The sequence below is a fragment of the Temnothorax nylanderi genome, unplaced genomic scaffold (assembly GCF_030848795.1).
Source record: "Temnothorax nylanderi isolate EJ_2023f unplaced genomic scaffold, tnyl_v1.0 TNYL_tig0330_pilon, whole genome shotgun sequence".
NCBI classification, from domain to species: domain Eukaryota; kingdom Metazoa; phylum Arthropoda; class Insecta; order Hymenoptera; family Formicidae; genus Temnothorax; species Temnothorax nylanderi.
In genome coordinates, this window is record NW_027249392.1 from 183,165 (window position 1) to 197,635 (window position 14,471).

Sequence of the window (14,471 nt, forward strand, 5' to 3'; positions counted from 1 at the left end):
TGAATTGCATATTGTACATAAAACTTCCCAATCAACTTTCTGTTTTTTGAACATCGGAAACTTTTGTTGTAATTCAGTATTGAATGTACATTTACGTTTTGGCATATTGATAAAAATATAATGTTTGCCCTGAAAATGTAAGTTAGAAAAGATTATCCACGAAACAAAAAACAGAATAACAAAAATTTATTGCTGTAGTACCCAAAAAAGCAAATTTCCTCGCTCGGCTCGCTCCACTGCCACCCTTCAACCGCTACAGCTACAGGCTAATGTATACAATACAATTATCAACAGACACAGAGCGTATTCAGCAGAACAAACCGCTTAGTAACAATCGAACGTGATTGGCTCTTAAGCTTAAGTCTTACTTTCAGAACTAACGAATCAACGTAAAGTGTTGATGCTGATACAAGATATACCACTGCGCATAATGGCGATTTTAGGGACAATCTCTGATTGGTCTGATTAGGCACATATAGTGTAAAGAAACAGTTTCGAAATGTGACGAGCGCCGTAACGCACCGCCTTATGTCACGCGCTCGAAAAACCCGGACTAATTTGAAAAATCCCCCCGGACGTCCCCGGACGCTCGCAAAACTAGGACAAATCCGGGGAAAACCGGACGGATGGCAGCCCTATGTGCAAAGAACATGTAGCGAAAATATGCTGTGAATGCGGAAACACCGTGTAATTCTCTTTTTTTTAATTTTATACAATAAAAATTTTATTTAATAATCAATTTTTGTTATTTATTTATATTATACTAATCAACAACATCCAAAAGAACTATTTTTACTTTAAGATATTTTTTTTTTTGCGTTATTACGATAAATCAAGCAAGTAACGTTATATCGCTATCGCAAAAAAACGGGTATTTTCATAGTTCAAAAAAAATATACTTTTTGGAATGGATCAAAAAACGAATTCAGCCATTTTAAAGAACAACTTTTTAGCTTTCAAACGCGACTAATAAAATGTCGATATTTTTTTTTTCATAAAGTTATGCAATTTTAAAGAAAATATGAATTTTTAGGAAAATTTTTTGAGAATCGTTGACATTTTCAAATGTATCTTTGTTTAAACAAATAATGTAACAAATCTATCAACGCCATTGTATTTTTGAGAAAATTTCCGATCCAAACAAAAAAAAATTGTTTTAATTGACAAATTACAGCCCGATATACAGTCAATCAAAGTCGTCGGGTTAGGCTAACCCAAGTCCGTACGGAACGTAACTTTTTTATAGTCCGTACCCTGAGGGTTAATATAAACGGGTTATATCATGAAATTCTCAATATTCTTTATTGCACTATTTGGTAAAATATGTACTGGGTATTTTATCAGTCGAAATATTTGCATTTTACTTTAAATATTAGAGATTAAATCAGTGTACAACGGCTTTAATGTGCACTGAGTGCGCACCAGTTCTGCCAGTGAAAAACGCTATTAGATATGATAATCGCTTAGTTACGAACTGGTATCGAAAACCAACGTTTTCGGGCCGTTACATCAATTTCTTCTCCAGCCATCCGTTGAAATATAAGATCAATACCATCATTAGCTTAGTCGACCACGCAATACTCTTGTCAGATAAGCGGTTTCATGACGAAAACATTAACTTGGTAAAATCAATTTTATTGAACAACTGTTTCCCAGACGCGTTAATTAACAAACATATTCAAAAACGGGAGAGTAATAATCGACGCTGACTGGCAATATATAAATTTATTATATCTCACGACGTTTCGACCGTCACTTTCGGTAATCAAGTTAAGAACACTTGAAAGTTATATATCGCTTACAAACAATTCAGTCCTGGCATTGTGCCAACAAGCCAAAAGTCAAGAACTAAAATTATGAAAAATACAAAAAGAGAGATGAAAAGAAAGTATAAAGTATAAAACACCAAGTTTAAATAACTTACAAGTTTGCGCGTCATATGTAAAAGAAGTGGTATATGAGGGAAAAGCATGTCAGCAACCCACAAGTGACAAAGGCACACTGATCACGATCAACGTTAAATGTTCTTTATTATTATATCATATGCCCCGGTCAAATTATCCGTGTCTTTCTGTAGGTTAATTGTAGGAGTTCCTCCGTAGCCCTCGGCGGGGGAACAGGTGGATAAATGGTAGGAGCGTGAAAGGAGATGAAGGGAGAGATTGAGAGGTGAGGAAGGTGTTGATTGAAGGGGGTAGATAGAGGAGTGCGAGAGGAAGACGGGAGAATGGAGGCGAAACGGAAGGTGATCTGGAGGAGACGGGAAACGTTGGTGAAAAGTGGCACGTGGAAAGTGAGGTTAGGGAGAAGGGCGGGATTGAAGGAATGGAGGTAGCAGCCCAGGTTACACGACGAGAGAGTTGAGCGAGTTGGCAGCAGGGAGTATCGATCGGGCGATCGATCAATCTGTCGCGAGACAGAGGGATTGTCGATGGTGGCGCGGCAGGTATGGAACGGAGCAGGGAGTCGTTGCGACGGATCGAAGGATCGAACGATCGAAGGGGCCGGACAGATAGACAGGTGATGGAAAGAGAAGGAGAGAAAGCGACGGAGGGGTAGAACGAGGAAGGAGAAAAGGTAACGAGAGTGCGTGAGCTGGACTTTGGAGGCAAGGAGAAAGGAGCTAGGGGAGTAGATTAAGGGTGAAGATGGACGAGGATAAAGCGGTGGAGGCGAGGGTATGGATACGGACGAGGATGAGGGCCATAGGAACATAGGAAGAAAGGAGAGTAAGAGGGAGGCGTGAGGAGCGGGGATGGAACAGGGGGGAGGGAAGGCGGCGAGCGGGAGGAGGGAGAGAGAAGGAGGGAGGGGAGGAGAGCAGTGGCAGAAGGGAGGGAAGCGGAGAAATGACAGAAGCAAGGAAGGCGAAGGGAGATGGCTGGAGTAAAGAGGAGGGGAGGGGAAAGGAAGTGGGTTTTTGTTTCAGAGCGAAGACAGAATAGGAAAGAGGGAAGGCGGCGAGCGGGAGGAGAGAGAGAGAAGGAAGGAAGGGGAGAGAGCAGTGGCAAAAAGGAGGGAAGCGGAGAAATGGCTGAAGCAAGGAAGGTCTCCAAGGTAAAGAGCCTCTAGTCGATAGACTAATGTAGGTAAGGGAAGTCGGCAAATTGGATCCGTAACTTCGGAATAAGGATTGGCTCTGAGGAGCGGGGCGTGTCGGGCTTGGTCGGGAAGCGGGTTTGGCTGACGTGCCGGGCCTGGGCGAGGTGAACCGATCGGCGTTCTCGCGCCGGTCCCGGGGATCCGAGCTCGGTCCCGTGCCTTGGCCTCCCGCGGATCTTCCTTGCTGCGAGGCTTCCGTGGCGGCGCGAGCCATCGTGGTCGTCCTCTTCGGCCGCCATTCAACGCTCAGCTCAGAACTGGCACGGACTAGGGGAATCCGACTGTCTAATTAAAACAAAGCATTGCGATGGCCCTCGCGGGTGTTGACGCAATGTGATTTCTGCCCAGTGCTCTGAATGTCAACGTGAAGAAATTCAAGCAAGCGCGGGTAACTATAGAGGCGGGAATAACTATGACTCTCTTAAGGCGTAGGGCGCTCTGATTTTCTCTTTCTTTTCATTCTCTTCTACATGGACCGACTATTACCACAAGCTCTGGGCGGTTTCCAGGGAAGGGGAACCCTTGGCCGGGGTCAGACATAACATCCTTTTGGCAATAGATTTATGCAAGCTATAAGGCTGCACTCGGACTGTTTTGCCGATGGTTTTCTTGTTTCGGACTATGGAAAGGTAAATACGCGCAATCCGCCATGCGCTGTACCAATAATTTAGGCCGGCTCAGGGGGAGCGAGGAGACACCCGCCTGGGAACCGGGTCCTCCTGGATGGGAGTCATAGTTGCTCGTTCACAAGGGGGCGCAGCCTGTTGTCTGCGCCCCAAGTCTGCCCCACCTCCAAGATCGGTGTCCGCTGGGTACCCGGCTTGCCGGGGAGCTAACGGGGTTCAAGCGACACGGGAGCATGCCCTGGGCTCTCGGCCGGTTTCGACCGATGCCAGCGGGTTTTATTCCCGTCAGGGCAACAACATCGAGAACATACCCTGGGCTCTCGGCCAGTTCCGACTGGTGCCAGCGGGTTCATTCCCGCCAGGGTAATAACGAGAGCACACCCTGGGCTCTCGGCCGGTTCCGACCGGTGCCAGCGGGTATCACTCCCGTCAGGGCAATACAGCTGGTTACGGCTAGCAACCCCGGCTGGCTTATTTTAAAGTCGCTAAATATAGAAATGGCAAAGCCTCGGACGATGGGGAACACGGCCCCATTCCCCTGGAACACGGCCAGGATGCTGTACGGAGACAACCAAGGCAAGAAACACTGGTCTCGAACGATGGGGAACACGGTCCCATTCCCCTGGAACACGGCCAGGGGGCTATTCGAAGACAACCAAGGCAAGAGATACAGGGCTGTGAATTATCGCTCCCCTTCAATCAAAGGCGGTGCGAAAGTTGTGCCGGAGTGGGCGAATATATGGCTCTCACTATCAAAGATGAGGCCCGGCATATCGAGGAAGTGCACCCTCACCTAAGCGTCAGATATAAATGTGAATGGTGTGGCAAGTCGTATGCGTCGTACCATGCGGCTGCATGCCACCTGCCAAAGTGCCCAGCAGCCAGGATAAATGAGGGGCAGCGAACCTTAAAGCAGGGCCGGTTCGACTACCCGGAGTGTGACAAAAATTTCACTTCACAACGAGGGCTGTCGCAACACCAAAGGCTGGCGCACCCGGTAACAAGGAACCGATTGAGATCAGAGCAAACAGCTCCGAAGGTAAATGAACAAAGACGGGGCAGAGTTTTTTCTGCCGAAGATATCAGCAGAATGCTCGAACTCGAAGTGGAGCTCATGGACGAGAGGAACATAGCGAGAGCTATGGTTCCGTTTATGCCGGAGAAAACCCTGAAGCAAATAAGGGACAAAAGAAATGAGTCGTGTTACAAAAGATGGAGAGAACAACGCCTCAGTAGTACACTTTCTAATCAAGAGGCTGTCAAGGAAGAGGACCAGCAAGTGGGCGGTGCACCACTAGAGGTCGACGAGGTTTTTGTTGATGCAGAGGAGAACGAGGATGTTTTCCTGGATGCGGAAGAGACACCAGGCGATATTTACAGCTTTGAGGAGTCTACGTCAACCATGAGTTGGAGGCAAGCCAGCATTGCGGCTGTGCTTAAGGAGCTCAAGAGTAGTGAGCCCAAGGAAACGCTGGAAGTACAACGGCATATTATCGAGCTCCTGACGGCAAAGAGTGAAGGTCAGGCAATAACGCAGGTGGAAGTAGACGCAGCTTACGAGCTGGTGGTCAGTTTGTTCCACGCCCCTGCAACTGGGAAGAAAGGTGGTAATTCCCGGAAGCATCGGAGTCAGAGGAAAGGGCTCTCGGGTAGAAGCGAACGCAAAGCCCGAGCCTATGCTTTTACGCAAGAGTTATATAAAAACAACCCCGCTATGCTCGCTAAAATGGTAAGAGAGGGTATGGACATTCAAGCGCAAGATACAGGTGAATCGGTGAGTCCATCAGTGGAGAGCGTCAAGGAGCTCTACGAAGGGCTGTGGGGAAAGCCCGGTCGATGTGATGTTGAACAGGAGAAGCGAGAGGCCACGGTGCCATATAACCCAGCAGAAATTCTACACCCTATCTCCAGTGCGGAGGTTCTGAAGCGTTTCAGGTCTACACGGCTGAGGGTGGCAGCCGGGCCTGATGGACTCCGCAAGGGAGATCTGATGAGAAATGAGGGAGGATACATCCTCCAAGCGATCTTTAACGTAATCATGCTGGCACTGAAACAGCCAAGCGCATGGCGCTGCAATAGAACAACGCTGTTGCTCAAAGATGGCAAGGATCCCTCAGTAGCGGCTAACTACAGGCCAATTACTATCTCCTCGATACTGAGTAGATTGTATTGGGGTATTATGGACCAACGCCTAAGAAACGTGGTTCACCTAAACGCACGGCAAAAAGGCTTTGTACCAGAAATGGGATGTTATAATAACATCAACTTGCTAAATGAAGTCCTTGCAACAGCCAAAAAGGGCAAAGGAATCGTTGTCACTCAGGTGGACATTGCCAAGGCGTTTGATAGCCTTCCGCACCCAGTTATTAAGTATTCTTTACTTAGCCAAGGGTTGCCGGAGGAAGTGGTCGCACTGATAATGGACTCGTATAAAGGAGTCAAAACGACCATGAAATGCCGTAACGAAATGTTCGACATAGAGTTGAGAAGAGGTGTCAAACAAGGCGACCCTCTGTCTCCACTCATCTTTAATATCTGTATGGATTTAATCATTGACAAGCTGGAAAGGATGGAAGGCTTCCAAGTTAAGGAAGGCCTTAGCATATCGTGCTTGGCCTTTGCCGACGATATAATTCTAATAGTAAATGATCGAATAGCGGCGAGTCGGCTTATGGATGAGCTCGTTGGCTTCCTCTCAAGTTGGGGAATGGCACTATCGATTGGGAAGTGCGTTGCCTTTGGTATTGTCACCACCAAAGATAGCTGTTATATGGTGGACTCTGAAATATACAGTAACGGCGAGAAGATCGCCTACTGCGGCCCTGCGCAGTCAATGCAATACCTAGGCATACAGATTACTCCATGGGAAGGAGTAGTTATTAAGCGTGCAATCGCACGGCTAAAGGACACGCTTCCAAGAATTAAAAGGCAACCCCTGAAGCCTCACCAAAAAGTCGAACTCTTAGCGCGGTATGTATTGCCGCACTTTAGTAGGTAAGCTATGGGCGTTCTAACCCACCGCGGGGGTATCGGGTTACACAAGGGTATCGGATTTCGCGGGGGAAGGGTATACCGCGGGAAGGGGTCGGGGGGGTATACCGCGGGGGGGGGGTACCGCGGGAGGAAGGGGTCGGGGGGTATACCGCGGGGGAAGGGGGAAGGAGGGGAAACCGCGTGTTCGGGCGCCGCGGGGGAGGGGGTGGGGGGAATCGCATTTTTTCCGCGCCGCGGGCGGGGAGGGGGAAGGGGAAACCGCGTTTTCGGGCGCCGCGGGGGAGGGGGAGGGGGAACCGCTTTTTTCCGCTCCGCGGGCGGGGAGGGGGAGGGGGGAACCGCGTTTCGGGCGCCGCGGGGAGGGGCGACCGCGTTCGCGTTTTTGCCGCGCCGCGGGAGGGACCCGCGTGCAACGACCGCGTCGGTCCGCGGGACGTCACACGGCACGCTCCCGCTCGCGTTATCTCCCCCTCGTAGATGTTCTCTCGCGCCCCCGTCCCCCGTTCGCGCGCGTCTTCTCGTTCGCGCGGTCTCTCACGCTCCAACTCGGGTGATCTCGTTCATTCATTCTCCATTATATTTAAACTTATTTAATGTATAAATAATATTATATGTTAAGCTTTTTTAAACATATTTAAATTATAATGTTTATATGAATCATATATAATCTTTTTTTTTACTATTTTTATAAAATTATTTGCCCTTTTTAAGCATCACTATTACTAGCTTATCTAAAGGGAATGGAATCGGCGAAATAACGGAAAACAGATTTTAAAAATTATTTTATATTTTATATTTTTAATTTTGAAGTTATACATTTCTTCAAATAATGTATTTGAAGTATTTTCGAAATAATTTTACCAAATTTCCGGCTCGTAGATACGCATTCCGAACAAAATTTGTAAATCGAATATGTCTTCCTCGCCACTCTGCTCCCATATTAGGGTCCGTTCCGTTTCACGCATTGAGCGCATAGAGTGCATTCAATGTGCTGCGCGCATTGATGTCGTTCCGTTTCGTTAGTGCGCATCAGTGCGCATGATGCGCGTTTGGAAACGGAACGGTTTGCTAGCGTTTGATGCGAATCAAAAAAATGGATGCTACCATGGGTGACAAAACATTATCCGTATTAACCTTATTTTTGTTGAATAAAAACGCTGAAAAAGAATTCAGAAATTTTAGCAGTGATTCGAGTGATACTACCAATACCAGCGATGATAGCGAAAATGATGAAGATATTTTATCATTAAATAGTGAATTAGAATTAATATATTCAGTATTAATGGTTGGTGAAACACGCGGAGAGACTGTTTTTACTGAAAAAATAGAGGATTACGTTGAGCGAGTTATTCCTGGTTACAGTAGAACAGTATTTAAAGAACATTTTCGGTGAGTAATATAAATATTTATTTTTAAAAATATAGGAAAAAGTTTTTTGTATAAAACTATTATCATAACCACCAAAAATCACTAATAAACTTTTTTACTGATTGATTACTGAAATAATTACATTTTAAAATAAATTTTATATCGCGTTATTTTAGAATTTTTCCTGAAACTTTCGAAATGGTGCTGGAAACAATTGGTCCAGGATTACGTGCAATTAATAATGCACTCTCTGGCAGAAAGCCAATACCAGAGAAAAACCAACTTCTTATCGCTATTTGGTTTATGGCTACTCCTGATTCTTATAGGTATTTACATGGGAAAATATATATTATATATATACAATAAAAAACTGTCACATTATTTAATCTATATGATATATGTACGTCACTGTTTCAGATCTGTAGCAACGAAATTTGGAGTAGGCAAAGCAACTGCTTTTCGAGCATTGAGACGTGTTACGTATGCTCTTCATTGTGTTGCACCTCGATTTATTACATGGCCGAAAGATCAGGTTGCTGTAAATGTAATGGAACGATTCGAAAGATCATGCGGCTTTCCCAATGTAATCGGAGCTATTGACGGGACACATATTAAAATCCGAGCTCCCTCTGAAGATGCAAACTCGTACATAAATCGAAAGGGTTTCCATTCTATAAATGTGCAAGTAGTATGTGATTCTCTCAGTCATTTTACACACGTATATGCTGGACAAGTTGGATCGGTCCACGACTCTCGAGTCTTTCGGAACTCGCCAGTAGCCCGTTTTCTTGAATTGCCTGAAGAGTATTTTCCGAATGATTCACATATCATCGGAGACGCTGCATATGGCATTCATCCTCACATAATGGTGCCTTTTCGGAATAATGGACATCTGACAGACCGGCAAAACAATTTCAATTATTGTTTGTCGTCCACGAGAATGGCAGTTGAACGTGCTATAGGGTCCCTGAAAGTGCGGTTCAGGATACTTCTGGACTGTTTGCCATTAACAGATACCAAAAAAGTTCCAGAATTTATTTTAGCTTGCTGTGTATTACATAATATCTGCCTATTCCAAAATGATGAAATGCCCATAGGTGTACAATTCAGACATGACGAGGAAATCGACCATTTTATACACAGCAATGCAATAGAGTTCGGAAAACAGAAGCGAATAACAATCATGAATGCGCTACGAATGAAAATATAATTAAGGTAACGTGGAACTAAAATAAGAAGAAAACATAAAAATAAACGATTTTACCGTATTGAAATCAATATTTTGTGTACTTCTTGGAGTACAAATACATGTATATTGTACAATTGTAAGATTATTTTTCAATAACTTCGTCAAAATATAACTGTACTTATTAGAATAGTTATAAATTTGTATAAATTTGTAGTAGTTATAAATTTGTATAAATTTGTAGTAGTTATAAATTTGTATAGGGTCTTAATGAATGTTATAAAATAAAAGATCAGATTTCATAAGACTATTTATTAATATATTTATTTTATTTATATAAATATAATTGTATATAAAAATATGTATTACATATTAATATTTATTACTTAAATCTGTAATATCACAGTGCACATACAATTGCAGTAACGGTAAGTAATCGTTTTGATTTTTATTTCTTATTTGCTAAAGTCTGCAGGACGGCAAGTAATGATTTTTGTACTTCCATATTATCACTATGCATTTTTTCACGCTCTTTCTTCCTTTCTTCGTATTTTTCTTCTCTTTTTTCTTCTCTCTTTTTCCTTTCTTCGTCTCGCTGATTTATCATACTCTCTCTTTCGTGCTTTATATCGCTAATGTAATTTTCTAGGATACTTTCAACTCGTCTTTTTTTAGGCGCACCTGCAATACATATTAATATAAATATTGACAATATTTTTTATGCATAACATTAAAAGCAACTTTTACTCCAATCGTAGTTTATTAGTTATGTTATTACTTCGTAAGTCCTCCAAAACAAGCAAAGGAGATGATCCTGATATAGATGGTTCATCGATATTAATTGGTGGTGTTGGACCTTCGCTGGATGCTTCGGCTAAAGGTTTTATATAAGCCTTCTCACCGATTAATGAATCCATAACCTTCAAACACAAAATCAATTTTGTAAGTCTATATATATAGTACAAATTATATTTACAAACACATATGCATATACTTACTGAATAAAAACCCCAACTACTATGGGAGTTACCGCTCTTTTTGTTCTGCTCATATATATTTTTGTACGTTCGTCTCAAGCCAGCAAATTTTGTAGAACATTGAAGTCCAGTAACCTCATACTTTTTGTTGGCTTCTTTCATTTCGGTAGCAATATCTCCCCAAATGACGTTATGCCTCTTTATCCCAGTATTAAATTCATGCTCTTTTCCCCTGTACTGTTCTATAAGTAAAAGTACTGCAGCATCAGGCCACACAAAACATTTTGATTTTGACTCATCTGAAAGTTTATAAAGAAGTCATTATAAATTAAATTTTATTGCAAAGTTCACACTAATTGCTTAGCAAGATGTAAAATTGTGAAAAACTATACTGGTTCTGGGTTCTTCGGTGATAGTTTCAGTAACTGCAGATGATGGCAATGCATCTTTCAATCCATCAGCATTTTGCTTGTATTGATTTATAATTCTTCGCAAAAACTGTTCATCTGTAAAAATCTTTCGTTAATTTCGAGGTTATAATTACATGTTATATAAGTATATACTAATTGTACATATTTTGTACCTTGATTAGCCTTCGCAGCGGTTTCTTTGTCGAGAAAAAGGGTGATAACTTCATTACTTTCGTCAATAATGACTGGAAATTCGATCATTTCACTTTCCATAATTATTTTAACTGCAACTCAAATGAACGCAAATCCGAGCAAAAGGCGCCTTTTTGAATTTTCCGCGGACGCATTAACTCTGCATCAAATGCTTCACGTCCGAGCTGCGGTAGCTGATGCACGTTTAATGCGCGAGAAGTGGTGGGGGTCTGGGGAATTCTGTGCGCTATCGATACTCACTGATGCGCGCATTGAGTGAAACGGAACGGTTCTCTATGCAGTCTATGCGCTCAATGCGTGAAACGGAACGCACCCAGATCGTTGGCTTCACGATCAATCGATCTGAAATAGCGAGTCCACCTTTGATGCTCCAAATTCGAGAAGCCATCGATTCTCACCTCATCACGATATAATCGCTGAACCGTCGCTGAAATCAGATTACATAAAATTAAAAAATGTTAAAAATATAAAAATACGAAGTATACATACCTGGCCACGAAGAATTCGAATTTTCACCATGTCTGTAACGCGCACCTCAACGATGGGTATGTTATCAACCCATACTATCTGTAAAAGTTATATACCAGTTAATATTTACAAATTTGCACTTTAATCGCGAATTGTATACACACCCCAGTCGTTGGATAAGATATTTGAATCACTTCAATATAAGCCATTATATAGCAGTTATGTAACAAAATGCATGTAATAAGCCGTATGTTTGCAAAGAGAGACGGTGCTCTGACCCGAGGCAGAGCTCAATTTATAAGGAACGAAAAATGTAGAGAGAGGGTTGTACGTGATTTATCTGCGGCATTGAAAAAAACTAGCTGTCATGAAAAATAATCTTCTACTTACCGTTGCATCTTGCAATCGCGGGTGGATACTCTGAACCGCTATCGAATATAATGAGAAGCGAGGATGCGCGTGATTTATCTGTGGCATATTATGTTATGCGAAAATAATCCTCGCGAGAAAAAAGACAGCTATTGAACAGCTATCAAACAACTAAAACATCTTTAAAAACAACTAAAAACAACTAAAAAAACAGCTATCAAACAACTAAAAACAGCTATCAAACAACTAAAACATCTTTAAAAACAGCTATCAAACAACTAAAACATCTTTAAAAACAACTAAAAACAACTATCAAACAGCTATCACACAACTAAAAAACAACTAAAACAGCTTTAAAAACAGCTATCAAACAACTATCAAACAACTAAAAACATATTTAAAAACAACTAAAAACAACTAAAAACAACTATCAAACAGCTATCAAACAATTAAAAACAACTAAAACAGCTATCAAACAACTATCAAACAACTAAAAACAGCTTTCGAACAGCTAAAACAGCTTTTGAGAACAGCTAAAACATCTATATTATACTACAAACTATGTGGGAAAAAGGAAATAAAACATTTTATATATACATATATATAGTTTATTTAAAAAATCATAATTTTTTCTGGTGTCGCGACCACCAGTTAATTATTTTTAATACATTTTGTAATGCGCAATTCTTAACATGTTTTTCACATCTTATAGTATTAGCAACATCTAGATTATTTAAAGATTCGATATCTTCGTAATCGGCATCCAAAGTCTCAATGTTTAGATTTTTTCTCGCTTTATTCTCAAGTAGATCCACCAGCCATTCTCGTTTCTGGCATCCCTTGACGTACACAAGAGTCGACATCTCGTCGCCCTCTCCAAGCACGGCCGATGTAATTAGATGTTTCGCCATGCTGTATGGCACGTTTCCGTTCTCCCATCGTAGTCCATGGTGATTTGCAATCAACCAAGAAGCGCATGACTTGTCGGATTTCATGAGGAGACTCCATGGCATGGGACATGTAAAAATGTAATGCGCCAAAACGGTCCCGTTTCTCAGAACCGCCACCTCCTTTACGACAAATTTCATCCCGACGGTGAATCCTTGCAGATCGACAAACGTTGGCACGATCATGACGAAACGACGGAGCAATATGTATCTTATCGCGGTACATCAGTGTATCTTATATCGCAATACCCGCTGATATTGCAATTTACATGATTTTGCGCACTACGTTCGACAATGGACAGTATTCGATTACGCGATCATGCAAGATGAGACAATAGGCGGTAGTATTTGCCGGTACATTCTCTTTGCAGTCAAATTCTATTCGCACATCCACGGTGGCGCTCTTGACAGATTCGTTTTGTCGCGAGTAATCGATGATAACAAAAGGTCCTTTTGTCAGAAATGTAACCACGGTGCAAAGCGTTTCGAAGCAGTCGTATCCGTAATAAGCTTTACGAAAACGCGCATACATATCGAAAAGGACGGGCTTGGAAAAATTCCCCGTTCGCGCACGTCTTCTCGCTCCCGTCACCCATTATAGTTAGATCATTTTTATATTATTTTAAGTGATTTATTTATTGGAAATAAGAGGAAGAATATTTAATAATTTATATGAGACAGATGAGAAAAACGTTTAATGATCGCGCGACGAGTGCGGCACGCGCATTCTTATCGAGAGTTACCGCTCTGTAATTCTAAACCGCTGACGGTGGACAAGGGAACGGTAGACAGAAGGAAAGATAATTTTAGATACAGTGATATGCATTTTAATATACATTTATTTCTCATGTAATGCATCGTGTATAATATTATCTGCAGCATACGCCAACAGTTCACAATCAATAATTGAATTTTTATCATAAAATTCATGCAAGATTCTAACTGCAATACATTTATTGGTGATACAATTTTGGCGTAAAATGGTTACAAATTGTTTAAATTTTTCACTTACGCCATGAACATTTTGGCATAGTTGAAAATACACATTCTCGACGCAATGTTCTAGTTCGAACAGGAAGAGTACGGTTGACGGTTTCATGTACAAGCTGGTGTCGCACGATGTTAATTTTACAATATCTGCGTCACGTATTTTAACGAGTTCCAGATCTCGAAACGCTAGCGATGATGGCGCTGGTGACTGCACGAGTCGCTGAATATCTGCACGTTTTTCGATGAATGTCACCCACGTTGCATGAGGCAGAATTATCCGATTGCCTCGGTTATCACCAATAAGTATATCCACAGAGGACATAGGTCCCACGTTGATTCCAACATCCAAAAATTTATACGCTGTCGATGTCAAGGCAAATCTCCTTCCCAAAATACGAGGCGTATAACGGGGTTTATCAAAACTGAAAAAATACAATTATGTTTATAAAAGTTTTTTTTTTTGCACAAGTATATACGAAAATTAGCAGTACTTACTCATTGTGCTGTTTCTCGCACGTTTCATCCTGAATCGGAACGTAGTAGTTCACACCGTGAGTGTTCATCGTATCTGGAGGCTGTTTGTGACGTAACAAACTCTTGACTGCGCGCGCTAGAATCCTCGTAGACTATTTATACATACAAAAATGTGAATCTTGCAAATAGCGCCAATGTACGGCTGGTGCATGGTGACCACCACCACCACAATCCACATATATGTTAAATGTGATATCTTTGTCAAGAACATTTGTAATGAGATCACCTCATCGGGCAATAGCATCAAATATGATTTTTTTTTTCAAGACGTGTTTTACGTGTCTCGC

At 42.1% G+C, this 14,471-nt stretch overlaps 3 protein-coding genes across 3 annotated transcripts; 1 reads left to right on the forward strand and 2 right to left on the reverse strand.

The window, feature by feature from the left end:
• The first annotated feature begins 7,693 nt into the window (after window positions 1-7,693).
• Window positions 7,694-9,586, forward strand: LOC139781345 (putative nuclease HARBI1). Its single transcript, XM_071720213.1, has 3 exons — window positions 7,694-8,111; window positions 8,267-8,416; window positions 8,508-9,586. The coding sequence occupies exons 1-3, from the start codon at window positions 7,801-7,803 to the stop codon at window positions 9,298-9,300; spliced, it is 1,254 nt and encodes a 417-aa protein (XP_071576314.1). The 5' UTR covers window positions 7,694-7,800; the 3' UTR covers window positions 9,301-9,586.
• On the reverse strand, window positions 9,574-11,165 carry LOC139781346 (uncharacterized). Its single transcript, XM_071720214.1, has 5 exons — window positions 10,837-11,165; window positions 10,646-10,759; window positions 10,275-10,552; window positions 10,055-10,196; window positions 9,574-9,957 (listed from the first exon to the last, which is right to left on the reverse strand). The coding sequence occupies exons 1-5, from the start codon at window positions 10,934-10,936 to the stop codon at window positions 9,725-9,727; spliced, it is 867 nt and encodes a 288-aa protein (XP_071576315.1). The 5' UTR covers window positions 10,937-11,165; the 3' UTR covers window positions 9,574-9,724.
• A 2,196-nt stretch (window positions 11,166-13,361) lies between these two features.
• On the reverse strand, window positions 13,362-14,213 carry LOC139781340 (uncharacterized). Its single transcript, XM_071720210.1, has 2 exons — window positions 14,146-14,213; window positions 13,362-14,081 (listed from the first exon to the last, which is right to left on the reverse strand). The coding sequence occupies exons 1-2, from the start codon at window positions 14,211-14,213 to the stop codon at window positions 13,499-13,501; spliced, it is 651 nt and encodes a 216-aa protein (XP_071576311.1). The 3' UTR covers window positions 13,362-13,498.
• Window positions 14,214-14,471: the final 258 nt, after the last annotated feature.

Coding starts and splice junctions, on each gene's coding strand:
- LOC139781340 (XM_071720210.1), bottom strand. CDS start 14,213: ATGAACACTCACGGTGTGAACTACTACGTTCCGATTCAGGATGAAACG. Junction 14,082..14,145: donor TGCGAGAAACAGCACAATGA/GTAAGTACTGCT, acceptor AACATAATTGTA/TTTTTTCAGTTTTGATAAAC.
- LOC139781346 (XM_071720214.1), bottom strand. CDS start 10,936: ATGGAAAGTGAAATGATCGAATTTCCAGTCATTATTGACGAAAGTAAT. Junction 10,760..10,836: donor CGCTGCGAAGGCTAATCAAG/GTACAAAATATG, acceptor AGATTTTTACAG/ATGAACAGTTTTTGCGAAGA. Junction 10,197..10,274: donor GTAGTTGGGGTTTTTATTCA/GTAAGTATATGC, acceptor TTGTGTTTGAAG/GTTATGGATTCATTAATCGG.
- LOC139781345 (XM_071720213.1), top strand. CDS start 7,801: ATGCGAATCAAAAAAATGGATGCTACCATGGGTGACAAAACATTATCC. Junction 8,112..8,266: donor GTATTTAAAGAACATTTTCG/GTGAGTAATATA, acceptor GCGTTATTTTAG/AATTTTTCCTGAAACTTTCG. Junction 8,417..8,507: donor GCTACTCCTGATTCTTATAG/GTATTTACATGG, acceptor TCACTGTTTCAG/ATCTGTAGCAACGAAATTTG.